A 14303-nucleotide genomic window follows, 5' to 3' on the forward strand; every position below is an offset into this window, starting at 1 on the left:
GCGGTGAGCGGGAACCCGGGGACGGCAGGGCCTCGGGGGGGGCGGAGAGAACAGGAGAAGGGAGGGGGAGGTGACCTTCGGCGCCGAGCTTGTTGTGTGACCCCTGTGCGAGATGTGCGTCTGTGAAAAATATGCCCGGTTTGGCTTAAGAGCGCTGTCAGCTTTTAATCGTATTGCTGTGTTGTCTTTCAGGCAAGCATTCACATCAGCTCCCAGCGCCCTTTGCAGTATGGCTGGCTGGCTTACATGCTGGGAGAGAGAGCCTCTAAAAAATTCAACGAATACAGTAAAATCTTCACAGTGGATGGCAACCTGTCGTCTGGGAAGGGCAAGCTGGCACAGCAAATTGCCGATAAATTAGGTATGGCTTTATTTTCCCTATAGTGTGCAGAGTAGCCAGAAGACTGTGGAGGAAATGGATCTGAGGGTGTTGGTCAGCAGCAGGCTGATCGTGAGCCAGCAGGCCAAGAGGACCAATGGCATCCTGGCTTGTGTCAGAAATAGTGCAGTCAGCAGGAGTGGGAGGTGATTGTCCCTCTGTACTCAGCTTTAGTGAGGCTGCACCTTGAGTTCTGTGTTCAATGTTGGGCCCCTCACTGCAGGAGAGACATTGTAGCCCTGGAGGGTCCAGAAAAGGTCAGTGAGGTCTTATAGGGAGCAGCTGAGGGAACTGGGGTGGTTCAGTCTGGAGTAGAGGAAGTTCAGGAGAGGCCTTATTGCTCTCTACAGCTCCCTGAAAGGAGGCTGTGGTGAAGTGGGGTCTGCCTCTTATCTCGTGTAACTAACAATAGGGCACAGGTGACAGCCTCAAGTTGTGCAGGGGGAGATTCAGGTTGGATGTTAGGAACAATTTCTTCTCTGAAAGAATGGTCAGGCACTGGAACCAGCTGCCCAGAGAGGTGGCTGAGTCACTGTCCCTAGAGGTGTTCAAGAAATGTTTAGATGTTGTACTGAGGGACGTGACTTACTGTGGAAATGTTGGCAGTAGGTAGATGGTTGCACTGGATGATCTCAGAGATCTTTTCCAAACTTGTTGATTTTGATTCTACAAGTCTATGATTTCAATATTTATTGGAATTTAACAGTCTCATTGTGATTCCTGCATAAAAGAAGTTAACCAAAACATCAACTCTTGGCTAGTAAATTGTTAGATAGTGTCACAGTTAGTATTAATGGCGTATAGATAGAGGCAGACTAATGTGCTGGTGAAACCTGAGGTGACAGGAATGTTGTCAGGTCATTGTAGATGACATTTTGATTCCAGTAATGTCCATTTACAGCTTCCAACTGTCATGAAGTCACCGAGCACTTTAAGAAGTTTTTGGGTGGTGTTTTCTGTGATGTGCTCAGAGCATCCATGTTAATGGAGAACTTGTATGGTAAAAGTTCTGTTTAAAACAAATGCTCAACTCACATCATTGAGCTGGAGCAATAAAACCTAATAATTGGATTTCATCAGCTTTCTGTGAGGTGATAGGCCAGAGAGCTTTGTGTGCTGTTTTCAGATGTTATTTAGAGTAGACCTTCATACATAAATGAGAGTAGGAGATGCTAATTGTAAACAAGTACAACTTACTATTCTGATTGGTGTCCTCTTTTGAGTTTCTGCCTTTTTTGTCAGGAATGAAATATTTCCCAGAAGCGGATATCCATTATCAAGACAGGATCGCAGGGGATGGACCGCTGCTGGATGAGAGGTTTAATGGCTTCTGTAACCTAGAGAGATTTTACAATGATCCAAAATGCCCTGATGGACACTCTTACAGGCTGCAAGCTTGGCTGTTTGGTAACCGTGTTTTACAGTACTCTGATGCATTGGAACATCTGCTCACCACAGGTTAGATTTCACATTGAATACATTTCATTTCTGTGTTAGCTTGAGTGAAAATTCTTCACATGTTTTTAAGTGTTTTGCTAGAATCTGTGTTTTGAAATTAAGACCCTTTTAGCGAGTGTGATTATGTAACCCATTTAGAAAAATACCTTGCACGTTTTGTGTTAGGACAGTGTCTTGCATTGTTTTTAATGAAGGAAATGCATACTGTTTAGCAGTTTCATTAGTCTTAAATGATAGATCCATATCAAAAAGGCCATCTTAAACATACCAACACAACTGAGAGTTCTGTAGCCTTTTTAAAACTCCCTAGGCATATTGCCTGATGACATCTTTTGTTCTGTCATTTTGATTTCACTAAGTACTGCTTTGTGCTGCTGATTATTACAATTAATTTCTGAGTGTCTTCTGGTGCAAAAAGCTTTCCTCAATCAACACTGATCTACCTGTTGCTTGTGCTTTAATAGAAGTGTTTTCCAAAAAATCATGAAGTGTGAGTACAGAAAGCATCTCAAACACAAAAATAAATGTGCTGCTTAAATATATATTAATCCTTACTTGCTGTAGTGCTAGGCACAGTATGAGTATATATGGATTAGACAGGCACATTTAGCATGCACATCTATGTTTGTATGAACAGAAAACTCTTGCTCTTTTGTTTTATTTAAAATCTCTTAGGCTAGTTTTCAGAAAATTGTCTGCAAGAACAGCACTGTCTGTAAATTTGAATGCTGCTGCCAGGGGTCTTTCTGAGCCCAATCTGACTGGAATCTACTTTCAATTGCAGGTCAAGGTGTGGTGATGGAGCGCTCTCCCTACAGTGACTTTGTATTTTTGGATGCAATGTTTAAACAGGGCTATATCCACAAACGATGTAAGTTACTTGCACGAAAAAGGGAAGTTATTTTGTCATAATCTCAGCCAGAGTTGAAAAAAAAGAAAAAAAAAAGAAAAAAGCCTGCTGGAAAGACTGACTACTTTAAATATTTGCTTTTGTTCATGAGGTATTTGACACCTTGGTTTTTCTTTCATTAAAGGCCAGTCTCAATCTGTGAGACTTCCTAATCTTTCTTCAAAGCCTCAGTTCTACTTGTATATTCTGAGTATTGCTTACTTGTATCTTGTCAGCTAGAGAGAGCCTCCCTTGTTAAGTGTGTGAGCATGCTTATGAAGATGAGTTTTCTATGTGAGATTTTATGTGATATATTTTCTGTGAATTTTCTATGAGATGTCCTTCAGGCAGACCTTGATCTTGCAGCATTAGATGGGAGGTAAATCATGGACTATTGGGATTTGGCCTGCTTGCCTTAGATTGCCAGTTACCTTTTGAATTTTGAAGAGTGCAAATGCCTTTCTTGCTTGCAAGAAGTATAAGGAGGAGAATGCAAGACTTTAACAAGGTAATGGAGCTGTTCCTCCTGGAAGCCATTTTTAACATAATAAGGATGTAAAGGTGATTGCAAATAGTTGTTACAGTTTTATGAAGGAGAAATTGTGCTTAATCACCTAATAGTCAGCTCCATGGGGCAAGCTAGCTCAGTGGATGAGAGAAGATGCTGGATCTTGACTGGAGCCAAATGTCTGGGATGTAGTTTTGTGGAAACCTGAAGCTTTTGATGCACAACAGCATGAGCAAGCAGTGTGCCTTTGTGGAACAAAAGGCTACCAACATCCTGGGTGCTGCATGAAGAGTGTTGTCAGCTGCTCACAGGCAGTGTGATGACCGCATCTGGAGTTTTGTGACCAATTCTAAGCTCCCAGTTGAAGACAGACATGGAATTGCTGGAGTGAGTCCAGAAAAAGGCCATGAAGAAGGTCATGAAGAGGCTAGAGTGTCTGAATAAGGAAAGGCTGAGAGCTGGGATGTTTTCATTTTTGCCTGGAGAAGTCTCTGAGAGGATGAGTGTAAATACCTGATGGGGGAGAAGTACAGAGATGGAACGAGTCTTTTCTCAGTGGTATTTAGCAAGAGAATGAAAGGCAAGCAGCACAAATGGGTTACAAGAAGTTCAAGTTAAACATCTGTAGAAACCTTTTCTGTTGTGAAGGTAGTCAAATCTTGGAGCAGATTGTGCAGGAAGGCTATGGCAGCTCCATGCTTGGAGATGCTCAGAATCAAACTGGACACAGTCCTGAGCCACCTGCTCTTATTGGTCCTGCTCTGAGTAGAGTGAATGAACTAGCTGATCTGCAGATATTCCTTCCAACAACAATTCTGTAGCTCTCAGTTATGGATGCTGAATTTGGGCAAATACATGCAAAGTCTGAAGTGTAGAAAATACTAATAAAGCTGAATCTTCACCTGCGCCCTAAGTAAAATGCAATTGAAACTTTATTTCTGCCATTTCATAGCAAATCTGGCATTTTCCTGAGGTAGAGGTACTCATTCCCTTGTTTCCCTGACTGCCTTGTGCTTCTTGTCCATTTTGGCTTAGATTTAGGATATGGTTTTTTGTTTTGTTTTTTAAACATATGCTGTAAATTGCAGCTTTTTGCTGAATGAGTTTGAGGGCTGGTTATAATGAACTTTATCCTATTAATTTGCAAGCAAAGCCCAGTAATCTACAATTTAACATAAAATCTAATCAACAAATAACCAATTGCACCAAAATCCTTAATGTTACTGACAGCTTTTTATTGTGATGATGGGAATGGTGGACTTTAAATTTTTTCACAGGCTCTTTGTGTTGGAATGCCTGGCACTGTTTTTAGCTGAGCCAATGAGCTTTGTTGAGAGAAGCTATGTTAAATGGAACCTGTGCTATTAATGCCACCTAAATATTGAATAAATGCTTCCCCTGAACCTCTACAGGTTCCTAATCACCAAACTATTACCCAAAGAATGCTTTAAGATGTTGATCTGGTAGAAGAATCTGGTTATACTGAATCCTCTTTGTGGAAAAGCCTACCCTTAAGCTTGGTATATCTACCATGAAGAGGAAACTTCAAATAAAATAGTAAGGGATACGATTTATTTGAAAATAGAATGTGTTTAGCAAACACAAGAAAAACACTCAAGAAATGGTGGGTTATAATTTTCATGCTATTCCTTTGTGCTTGTTCCTCATTTGGATTAAGTTCTGCTGGCTTTAGCTTTTGTGTTTTCTTTGTTTTTTAATGCAGGTGTTGATCACTACAAGGAGATTAAAGAGATCGGCATTTGTGAATTCCTGCCACCTCACTTGGTCATTTATTTGGATGTACCTGTCCCAGATGTGCAGAAGAGGCTTCAAGAGAAAGGAGAGGTAATTCTGGCTCTTAAAAGTTAGTCTTCTTAGCTGCAGTTTTGGGAGCTGCATTCAAGTACTGTGCTCCTTGCTCTGAGATCTGTGCTTCCTGAATGCCAGAAGTCCCTTCTCCAGCTTCCCCAGATGACTGCTCTTTCAGACCTGTGTTGACGTTAATTGCGTGTCAGTTCAAGTAGGGATGACCTGCAAATTCAGTCACTTTCCCGAAAGGAGGGCGGTTATGAAAGCTTGGTGCTTTTATGTTAACACAACAAAACTTTAAGCTAGCTTTTATAGATCTTTCATGCGATAGAAGAACCATTGAGCCTTCTGGCCAATCTTATACCTGTGAAGGAGTACAGTTGATTCTTGTCACCAGTGCAATTTCCATGTGATCTGAGGTTTGATGGGTGACTTTATGTATTGTTGATCTTTGACAGTTTATTTTCCAAATCCTCTGGAACTGCTGTAACTCCCATCATCAAGCATCTTTCAAGCTGTTTTTTAAATTCATGGCATTGGATAGATATTGCTGTTGAAAATAAAAGTAACTTCAATTCTATAGCATTACCTCTTAAAATTTACCTCTTATTCATCACCATATTACATTACTGGCTTATTGAGATTATCTTTTATCATAAAATTGATAGGAGGTTTTTGTGTAATGATTAAATACGATGTTTGGTTTGGATTTTTTCCTTAACCTCCTGTGGTGTTTGGACACATGCTTGTAACTGTTCTCAGATCCATTATGAGGGTTAAATGATGTTTACCTTATACCTTATTCAAAGGCTATAGGAAATTGTATTCAGGTGAAGTATTTAGCTGTGGAAAGCCTGATATATTAAAAAAAAGCTTCGATTTATTACAAAAACCATTCTTAGGTCCCTTAAATGCTTGGTGATGTCTGCTTCTTGAAGCACGCGTGTGTTGGTATGCTGGGTTTAAGTCAGTAGCATTTTGTTTCATGTCCATTTGAGAGAGATGCTGATCATTGCCAAGGGGAAGTGACTTCAGAGCTGTAAAGTGTAAGGCTGCCCTTGCTGCTTTGTGGTCTGGGTAGCCTCAATGGCTTTGCCTGCTGCTCGAGTGGCTCCTTTCCTGCCCTCCAGCAGTTTGGACGCTGACTAAACACGCCTCTACTCTTTAACGAACAAGGCACTCTTGTGTGGGAGAACTATGGATTTCTTTGTTTCAGCAGCTTCAGTTACAGACATGGAAACTTAATGTATTGTGGGAACCTGCACTTTCTTTGCCCCTATGAGTAAAAAGGTCAGTGGTGCTTTTGAGACATTCTGGCAGGAATTGCTGGTGTAACAGAACTTCCCTAGGGCAGTGGCACTGCTGGGCACTGTAGGGCTTGTTTCGGGATGGAACTTCGGGTTCCTGGTGGATGGAGTGTTTGTGATTGATGTTGAGTACAGTTATTGCAGAGCACTGGAAAGAGGAAAGCCTTGCAGTGGGCCCGGCTGGCAGAGATGCAGCGCCTTCCAATGTGGTGGGCATTTTGGATGTGTTTCCTATTTGAATAGTGGTAGGAATCATGTCTTGATTTTAGGATTGAATTGAAGGAAGACATGCTAAATGAAAGAAATTGCAGTTATTATGCAAACGTGACATTAAGGTAAGATGTGTAGGAGATGAGGCTTCTGGTGAACTGTCTAACAGCTGGTAGGATATCCTTTGAATCCCAATAGAAGGTAAGAAGAAAATGGTTGTCTATGCAACTGTCTGAAACTAGAGAAATGGGTTAACGTTGGCTCTCTTGCTGGAAAGGCAGACTCGTGGATCGTGGACCCAGGAGAGGATGATCCTCTCCTTTCTTTTAGATGATAATATTATAATTTCCTTGATTATGCAAGTAGATAACTTTCCAAGGACTGATAAAATTTAAGTTTTGAGACTATTGTTTGGTTCATGCAAACTCAGAAAAAATGAGAATTCCCATAAACTGAAATAAATAAGAAAGCTTTTTGTTTTGCTTTTACATCATTCTGTTGAGCCTGTCTTTTCCTTTATTTACTAGATTCACTATCACATCAGAAGAATCTTGTTCATGTCTAATGATTAAAAGCATGGAGATAATGGGTGTAAAGCAGTGATTACTACACACTGTGACTCATTCCTTGGGTGCTCTTGGTGTTTAAGAAACTCTAAATGCTCTATATGACTTAAGTCTTGAAACTCAAGTATGGTTCACTGAATAGCTGCTAATACAAGAGTGAACTCTTGATAGGTGGTGTAGGACCAACTTCTGCTTAGGCTTCTGTGCTGATGGGGAAAAGAAAACACACTTTATAATGCTATTCTTCTGTTTTCTGTCTATTTTTAGCCTTATGAGAAAAAGGTGTCTGCTTCGTATCTCCAGAACATTGAGGATGCTTATAAGAAAACCTTCTTACCAGAAATGAGGTTAGCAAACCAAACTACTCTGTCCATTGAGTCTTTGAATAAAAAAAATGTGTAATGATCCTAAAATCTTTGCAAATAGAAGCAAATAAAACTGCATCATGTGAGAAAATCCTTTTTCTGCTATGTGCTACAATGTGATGCCCTAATTATATGGTGTTGTATCCATGGTATGCTGTCTGTGTATACTTGTGTATAGTTATTTTCTTAGAAGCTTGATGTCACCACTACAGTTTTGGAGTATTAAAAGTGAAATGTTTTTAGGAGCAGATGGGAGGAATGTTGTACAGTAGTAAATTCATTGGATATTGTTAGTGGAACTAATGAGCCTGGATCTGTTGTATGCCACACTTGGGATGTTACCTCCCCTAAGAACTCTTTTCAGCTGTCATAGCTTTGACTGATTTCTTGATGGTGATACAGGAGAGAGGTGGGTTGTTTTTTAGGTAAGGACTTCTCTTTCCTCGTTCTAGTTCAGTTTCTTTGCTTTATGAGGCAGACACATTACAGCCAGGAGAGGATTCAGCGGACTTTGTTGATACTGTTAAACAGTGCACTGCTACCTGCCTTTACAGGCTGAAGTGCTTGTCTTTGAACTTCCCAGACTTTCTCTGGCTGAGAAGTGAGAATGTGTGAACTGTGAACTTGAGACTGTAATAATTTGTCAGCTGTCCCTATTCCTAAGAAATAGCTCTATCAAAAATCAAATTGTCTTACAAATATGAAAACATGTGAGCGTGAGCAGTCTTGCTCTTCTGAGCAAGTTACTTTCAGGAAAAAAAGCTGTTAAAGGTTACAGAGTCAGGTCAGCTTTACATCAAAACAGTCTACTCATGCAAGACTTGTTTTGTTCATGAAACTAACTATTGAGTTTCATTTATTTAAGTCAAAGAAGATCTTCAAGAATACTGTTGCTTGCTTGCTTCCTTGTTGCTTTCTTGCTTCAGCTCCATGGTAAATCAGTATAATTGTGCTATCAGCAATTGAAGTGGATAACTTAATATTGAGCTTGTCATTCATACAGAGACAGAAGCTGTTGGTGCAGTATATGGTTAGCTGCCTCTGAGTGCATCCTACACAGATTAACAGCTGCCAGAAGAAAGTGGCAGGGAGGAAGGGTGGGAAATGATGGGACTGTCATCCCCCTGAGGGCAGAATAGGTTTGAATTTACTTGAAGGAGGAAAATGCTGCTTATTCTTTGGATCAAATCTAGCCTCAGAAAAACACTGTGTTGTTCAGTGAGGCTAAACCTAGCCTAACTGGTCCTGCTGTGATTTCAACTCGTTCCCCTTTGTCTGGATGTGGTCAGTACAGTTGTTAAGCAAACACCCTCTACTTGGCATCCTCATCAGTGCCCAGGCTCACAATGGCTTGTCACATCGATCTGCATGCTCAGGCCTGAAGAGAGATGTCTCCGTTCCCTTGGTGGGAGGAGATCTGAACATGTGAAACTTCAGCTCTGTCTGTCTCTGGACCTCACCGATGACTTGCATATTGCATAGATGTACACTGCCTTCAATTGCCTTTAACTGTTTGCTTGCTGACTTGCTCAGTGGTGCACCAAATGATGATCATGCCTGGCTGTGAGTCTGTAGACAAACTAAGTAATACTGGATTTCCTGATACTTGAGTCTTAGAGTGAATATTTGCTGAACATAAAATTTGTGCTTCCTTTCTAGTCTGATATGCCTGAGAATGTCTTTATATCTATCTATCTATGTATATCTATCTATGTCCATCTATCTACATATAATTTTTTTTAATTCATTTGTGAGCTGAGTGCTATGTGGCAGGTTCTTGGTGATTATGAACAGACAGCTTTTGTCTTTTGTTTGACTTTCTTTTCTGATCCAGTGTCTCAGATCATTGATGCTATCTTTCATATCCAATAGTTCTTCCACTGAGCAGCTGTTTTCACATAATAAAAGCCCTGATAACATGCAGAGTATCAAGTGATTTGATCTGCATTGCTAATGCAGCTGCCAGTGTAAGGCTGAGGCCTGGCCTCCCTTCTCATTTGTGACAGTTGAAACTGAAGGTGTGTGTTCACATCCTACAGCAGCTCCCTTTAAAACAAACAAGTTGTGTTCTTTTTGTGACTGAGGAGTTGTGTGAGGTTTCTGCTTTTTTTTCCCCCTGAATTGGAAGAAAACCCCTCTTTTAACAGTCCACTATTGGGAGCACCAGTTGAATGGCTGACAGTGTAAAAGTTTGGAGCTTCATGTAAATAAAGGACACTTCATAAAGAAACTGGTTTTTGTTGGCCAAAGCTGTTCTGCTGAAAGATGGTAATGCAGATGAGGCACCAGCTTAAACTGCTGCAACTTTTTATTTTGTTAGCACTCCAGCTTCCAGCAGCATTGTTTACACGGCCTGCCTCGATTCTGATTAAACTTAGAAGTGACTTTTCCATGAAGGATGCTGTACAATTAAAAAAACAGCATGTTGCCTACTCAATATGTTCTTTGTTCTACACATAGATACTGCTGCCTCTGTTGCATTAGCTCAGACTTAGTAATAATCACAAATGAATGTATTATTTTCTTAAGACTTACCCACTAGTGTTAATGTACACGTAAGATGGAAGGTCTGCTGAAGCTTTGGGTTAAACAGTTTTATGTTGTCAAGTAGATTGGGCTATTGTGCCATTGGTAACAGTGAAATGGAAACAAATTCATAGGTGGGATATTTTTCTTATTGAACTAAAACTGTAGACGTTCTACAGGTCGTTTGTACAATTTTATGTCAGGAAAGAAACAACTCACAGATCCAACAGACCTATTGCAGGCTCTGGAAAAAATAAAAAAAGATTTTGGTTCTGTTTTTGTGCTTTTGAATGTAATTTCTGCTTCATTTTGGTGTAGAGGTGAGAAGATGTTAAAAGCAGTTGTGTCCTGTGAGCTCAACTTCTTTTTTTTTTTTTTTTTTCCATTGCAGTGAGACCTGTGAAATTCTGCAGTACACAGCAAGTGAGGCAGAGGATGTGGAGAAGGTAAAGAGTTTTCTGCTTCCAAAACAGAAACATGAAGAAAAAGCCTTATCCTAGATAATAAGCTTAATTAGCTACTTAATGCAATTAGTGCTTGCTGCTCTGTCAGTGTTCTGGGCTGGGACTATGCTATGAGTGGCATTGTATTTTTGTCAGGAGAGTGCACATCCTTCCCCCCATCCCTTTTGCCAATATACCTGTCTGCCTGAGCAAGCAAGTTCTACTCTATGATTGCTGCTAATTTTTTTTCTTCAAAAGAATCTTTCGGTTCATTTAACTTATGCCAGGTGTTTCCACATCTAGATTGTTTTTCCAAACAAATTCTGAGGCAGTGGAAACAGCATTTCCTGAGTCTCTGGGCTGTACAGTATTTGGCTCTTTGGCTAGTATCCTTCTTTGAAGTGTTGTGGCTGGTGGGACAGGTAAGGTTCTTTATAGCTTAGTTTGGGAACTAAAGGCATTAACAAAGAATTAAGTCACACCCAGCAGCCAACTGAGATTCTTTCTACCAGTATAAGGTCTATTTCTGTTGGCTTTTGCCACTAAGCAGCTTCTTATGATCCAGATTGGTGCACAGGTTCCTTTACAGTTAAATAGCTGTTGTTTTCTCAGAGCTGATCATTATTGGCTTATTGCAAACAACTTGATAATCAGAGCTGTTGCAAAGCTTGTAACCCTGGGTTATTCATCTGTATTGACTAGCATCTGGTGTCTGTACTGTACCACCTTCTCCAAAGTGTTTTGCATGACACATTAACACTTACATTTGTTGAAATAAGGCTCTTCCTTGTGGGAAATAATAGTGGGATAATAGAAACTTTCTTCTTTTGAACTTTACCTCTGTAGCTGCAATCCCCTCTGAAAACAGTGATAGGCTTTGTGTAATTCTGTACAGATTTGTAGTGGTTGTGTTTCATTGTCTGGGATGGAAGCGAATCCCTTGAAGTTCATTTGCACTCTGGAGTAGCAGTAAGGGTCGCAACTTAGCAAAGATCTTAGAGAGTGGCCTTACAATGACTTCTACCAGCTCCCTCAGCACCCATAGGTGCATTCCATCAGGTCCCGTGGACTTACAGATGTCCAGATTGCTTAACTGGTCCTTAACCCAGTCCTCATAACCGAGGCAAACTCTTGCTTTATTCCAACTTCCTCTGGGACCTCAGGGGTATGAGGCTCCTCAGGACAGCCTGTAGCAGTATAGACAGACAAGACATTTAGTAACTCTGCCTTCTCTGTCTTCTGTCACCAGGGCACCCACCTCATTCATCAGTGGGTCTACATTGCCTCTAGTGTTAGTTTTATGTGCAGTGTGTTTGAAGAAGGCCTTTTTGTTGTCCTTGACCCCTCTTGCAAGCTTTAATTGAGATTGTTACTGCCAACCTTGGCATTTGCAGTGAGGGAGGTATCTGACTGCTTGTACCCAAGCATATTTGAACATTTTGAAGCACTGAAGGAGGTAACCTACTACTGCATTCCTCACTTATGGACGTAGAGGTCCAGCTGGGATGGAAGTAATCTTTCATTCCAGCTGTGGCAGCTGACCCAAACTGACCAAAGGGGTATTCTGTACCATGTAACATCATACTCTGCCATGGAGGGCAAAGTTCCAAAGTGGCCTTTGCTTGAGGACTAACTGGGCACCCATCTGCTATTGTGAGCTGGTGAGTGATTGCCTGTGCATCACTGCTTGTTTTTTTTTGCTTTTTCTCTTCCTTTTTGTTTATTAAACTATCTTTGTCTTGACTTATTAGCTGTTCTTGCTTTTGTCCTTCTAATTCTCTTGCTCCCCCACTTCACTTCCCACTGCGGAGCAGCGAGCAGCTGGGTGGGGGCTTAGCTGCCAGCTGGGATCAGCCCACCACAGCTGTGGAAGACTCTCCACAGCAGCAGTGAAACTTGGAGATCCTGAATTGTGTGTTTTCAAGTTTTCAGAGAGAACTGGTTGCCCTATGGGAGCTGTCACTCCCAACCATTACAAGTATGTTATGCTGCTGTTGGCCAGGCTATAGCTGTGAAATGAGAAGTAGTAAGAGAGGCTTTTTGTTAGGTCCATAGATAAGAGCAAGTTAGGTTTGACTTCTGTCAAAGGGGTTCTGCTGTTGCTCTGTTCAGTTGGTAGAGCTGACACTCATATCCACCCATGCTGGAGCATATACAGTGACAGCATTACTTTTTTTTCACAAAGAAGCATAATGTTATTGTTACTGACTTGCATTTTTTCTCCTTGAGCCAGATGGCAAAGCTTAATCCTATGAGCAAACAGATGGAAAATCTCTTGGCTCTGTGAGTGTAGTACATGCAGTTGGAGTCAGTGATTTAGTTCAGTTGAATCCTGCAGTAAACTTTACTCTCTAGGGGCTGACTTTGTTTGGAAGCTCAGAGTAGATTCTACTTGTGCAGTGTGCGTTACAGTACCATTCACCTAAGAGCTTTTGTTTCCATGCATAAAGGTTTTGTAAAGCTGGAAATATTGGTATGGACTTCCCAGTCCTTAAAATTCTTGAAGCTCCATTAGTCATATAAAATAGGTGTTTTTAGAGTATTGCAAAAAGGGAAGTTTCTAAAAATGGAATATCTATAATTTTTAAATACCAAAGGCCTTTCTTTGCCTTTGTTGTGAGATTTAACTTTACGTATGCAGATAGCCACCTGTAATCATTACAGGTGGACAATTCTGATGTAATTCCTTCTGCATTGCTTTCAGGAAGACAAAATGATTGAAGGGACTAAATGTTCCTATTTTTTCTTCGTCCTGAAATTTTAAAATTATTTATTGAGGGACGAAATTAGACAGGAAAAGGGTGAAATGAATGAAAAAGAAGAGGTCAGTATGTGGATGAGAATATTTGAGCAATTATTGTTAGCTTTTCAGGATATCGGAAAGGATGATAAGAGTTGAGAGCTCTATTTCAAAGTGTGGAGATGTTTGTTGGAAGAAATGAGAGTTTGTTTTCTTCCATTCTTCCTGAACGTGTTTTGAAGTGGTCAGAATAAAGCCATTTGTTTTCTCCCTAGACTTCCTAGAAAGCCATTGCTAGAGGTTTTATTTTAATCCTGCAAATCAGAGTTTAAAGTCTGTCTAAAGCTCAAGTCAAGTCTATGAAGTTCAGCAAATTTGTGTCGTTACTGATCGTAACAAGAGTGCACACTGATGATCCTTTTCTTAATTTAGTTGGACAAATCTGGAATAGAGGACAGATTATTGAATTCCAAGTGCAAGATGGTGTCATATTCTCATTGTTAGATATTAGTTACAGAAACTAGGATTTTTTTCCATTTGAAAGAATGACATTTATTCCCTTATGTTTGGATTCAGTTTACCTTTGAAGTGAAAAGACTGACATTTGTAAATAAGGGAGAACAGAGGGGAATTGGTTTTTGCTTAAAGGGTTTTTGTGTGTAGGCAGCTGTATCCTGCTAATAGAGAGTGATGTTTAACTGTTAGCCAGCTTCCAGCTAAAAATTCTTTACAATTTGGAACTTAATTTTGTATGACTTTATAGTTTAATAGTTTTTGAATTGCTTATAGAAAACATGTGCGACTTAGAACTTCTATTTGTGAAGTGCCTTTTAAAAAGATCAGTTGGGGCTTCATATTGTAATTAAGATTGGTTGTAACAATTAAAGGATTTGTAAGTGCTCAAATGAACTTGGTTAGGAATTTCAAACTACATTTACATGAGAACAAAATATAAAATGTTGGCTTTTCAAATTAAAAAAAAAAGATTTCTGTTTTATTTCCCCTTTTTAAAAAAAAGAATGAATATAGAAGGGTTATAACTTACAAACAGGACTGGAACAGTTCCAGTTCCTCTGTACTTGTAAGCAGTGTTTTGTATTATG

General features: G+C 40.2%; 1 protein-coding gene across 3 annotated transcripts in view; it reads left to right on the forward strand.

The window, feature by feature from the left end:
* The first annotated feature begins 177 nt into the window (after positions 1-177).
* Positions 178-14303, forward strand: part of NDUFA10 (NADH:ubiquinone oxidoreductase subunit A10) — a 39227-nt gene continuing 25101 nt past the window's right edge. For all 3 annotated transcript variants that reach the window (XM_010713197.3, XM_031554077.1, XM_031554078.1), the window contains exons 1-6: positions 178-361; positions 1622-1837; positions 2622-2708; positions 4958-5079; positions 7394-7473; positions 10409-10463. In XM_010713197.3, the coding sequence (XP_010711499.1) occupies positions 247-361; positions 1622-1837; positions 2622-2708; positions 4958-5079; positions 7394-7473; positions 10409-10463 (675 nt within the window). In that variant the 5' untranslated portion in view covers positions 178-246. The remainder of the gene's footprint in view (positions 362-1621; positions 1838-2621; positions 2709-4957; positions 5080-7393; positions 7474-10408; positions 10464-14303) is intronic.

This window comes from Meleagris gallopavo, chromosome 7 (genome assembly GCF_000146605.3).
Source record: "Meleagris gallopavo isolate NT-WF06-2002-E0010 breed Aviagen turkey brand Nicholas breeding stock chromosome 7, Turkey_5.1, whole genome shotgun sequence".
Classification (NCBI taxonomy): domain Eukaryota; kingdom Metazoa; phylum Chordata; class Aves; order Galliformes; family Phasianidae; genus Meleagris; species Meleagris gallopavo.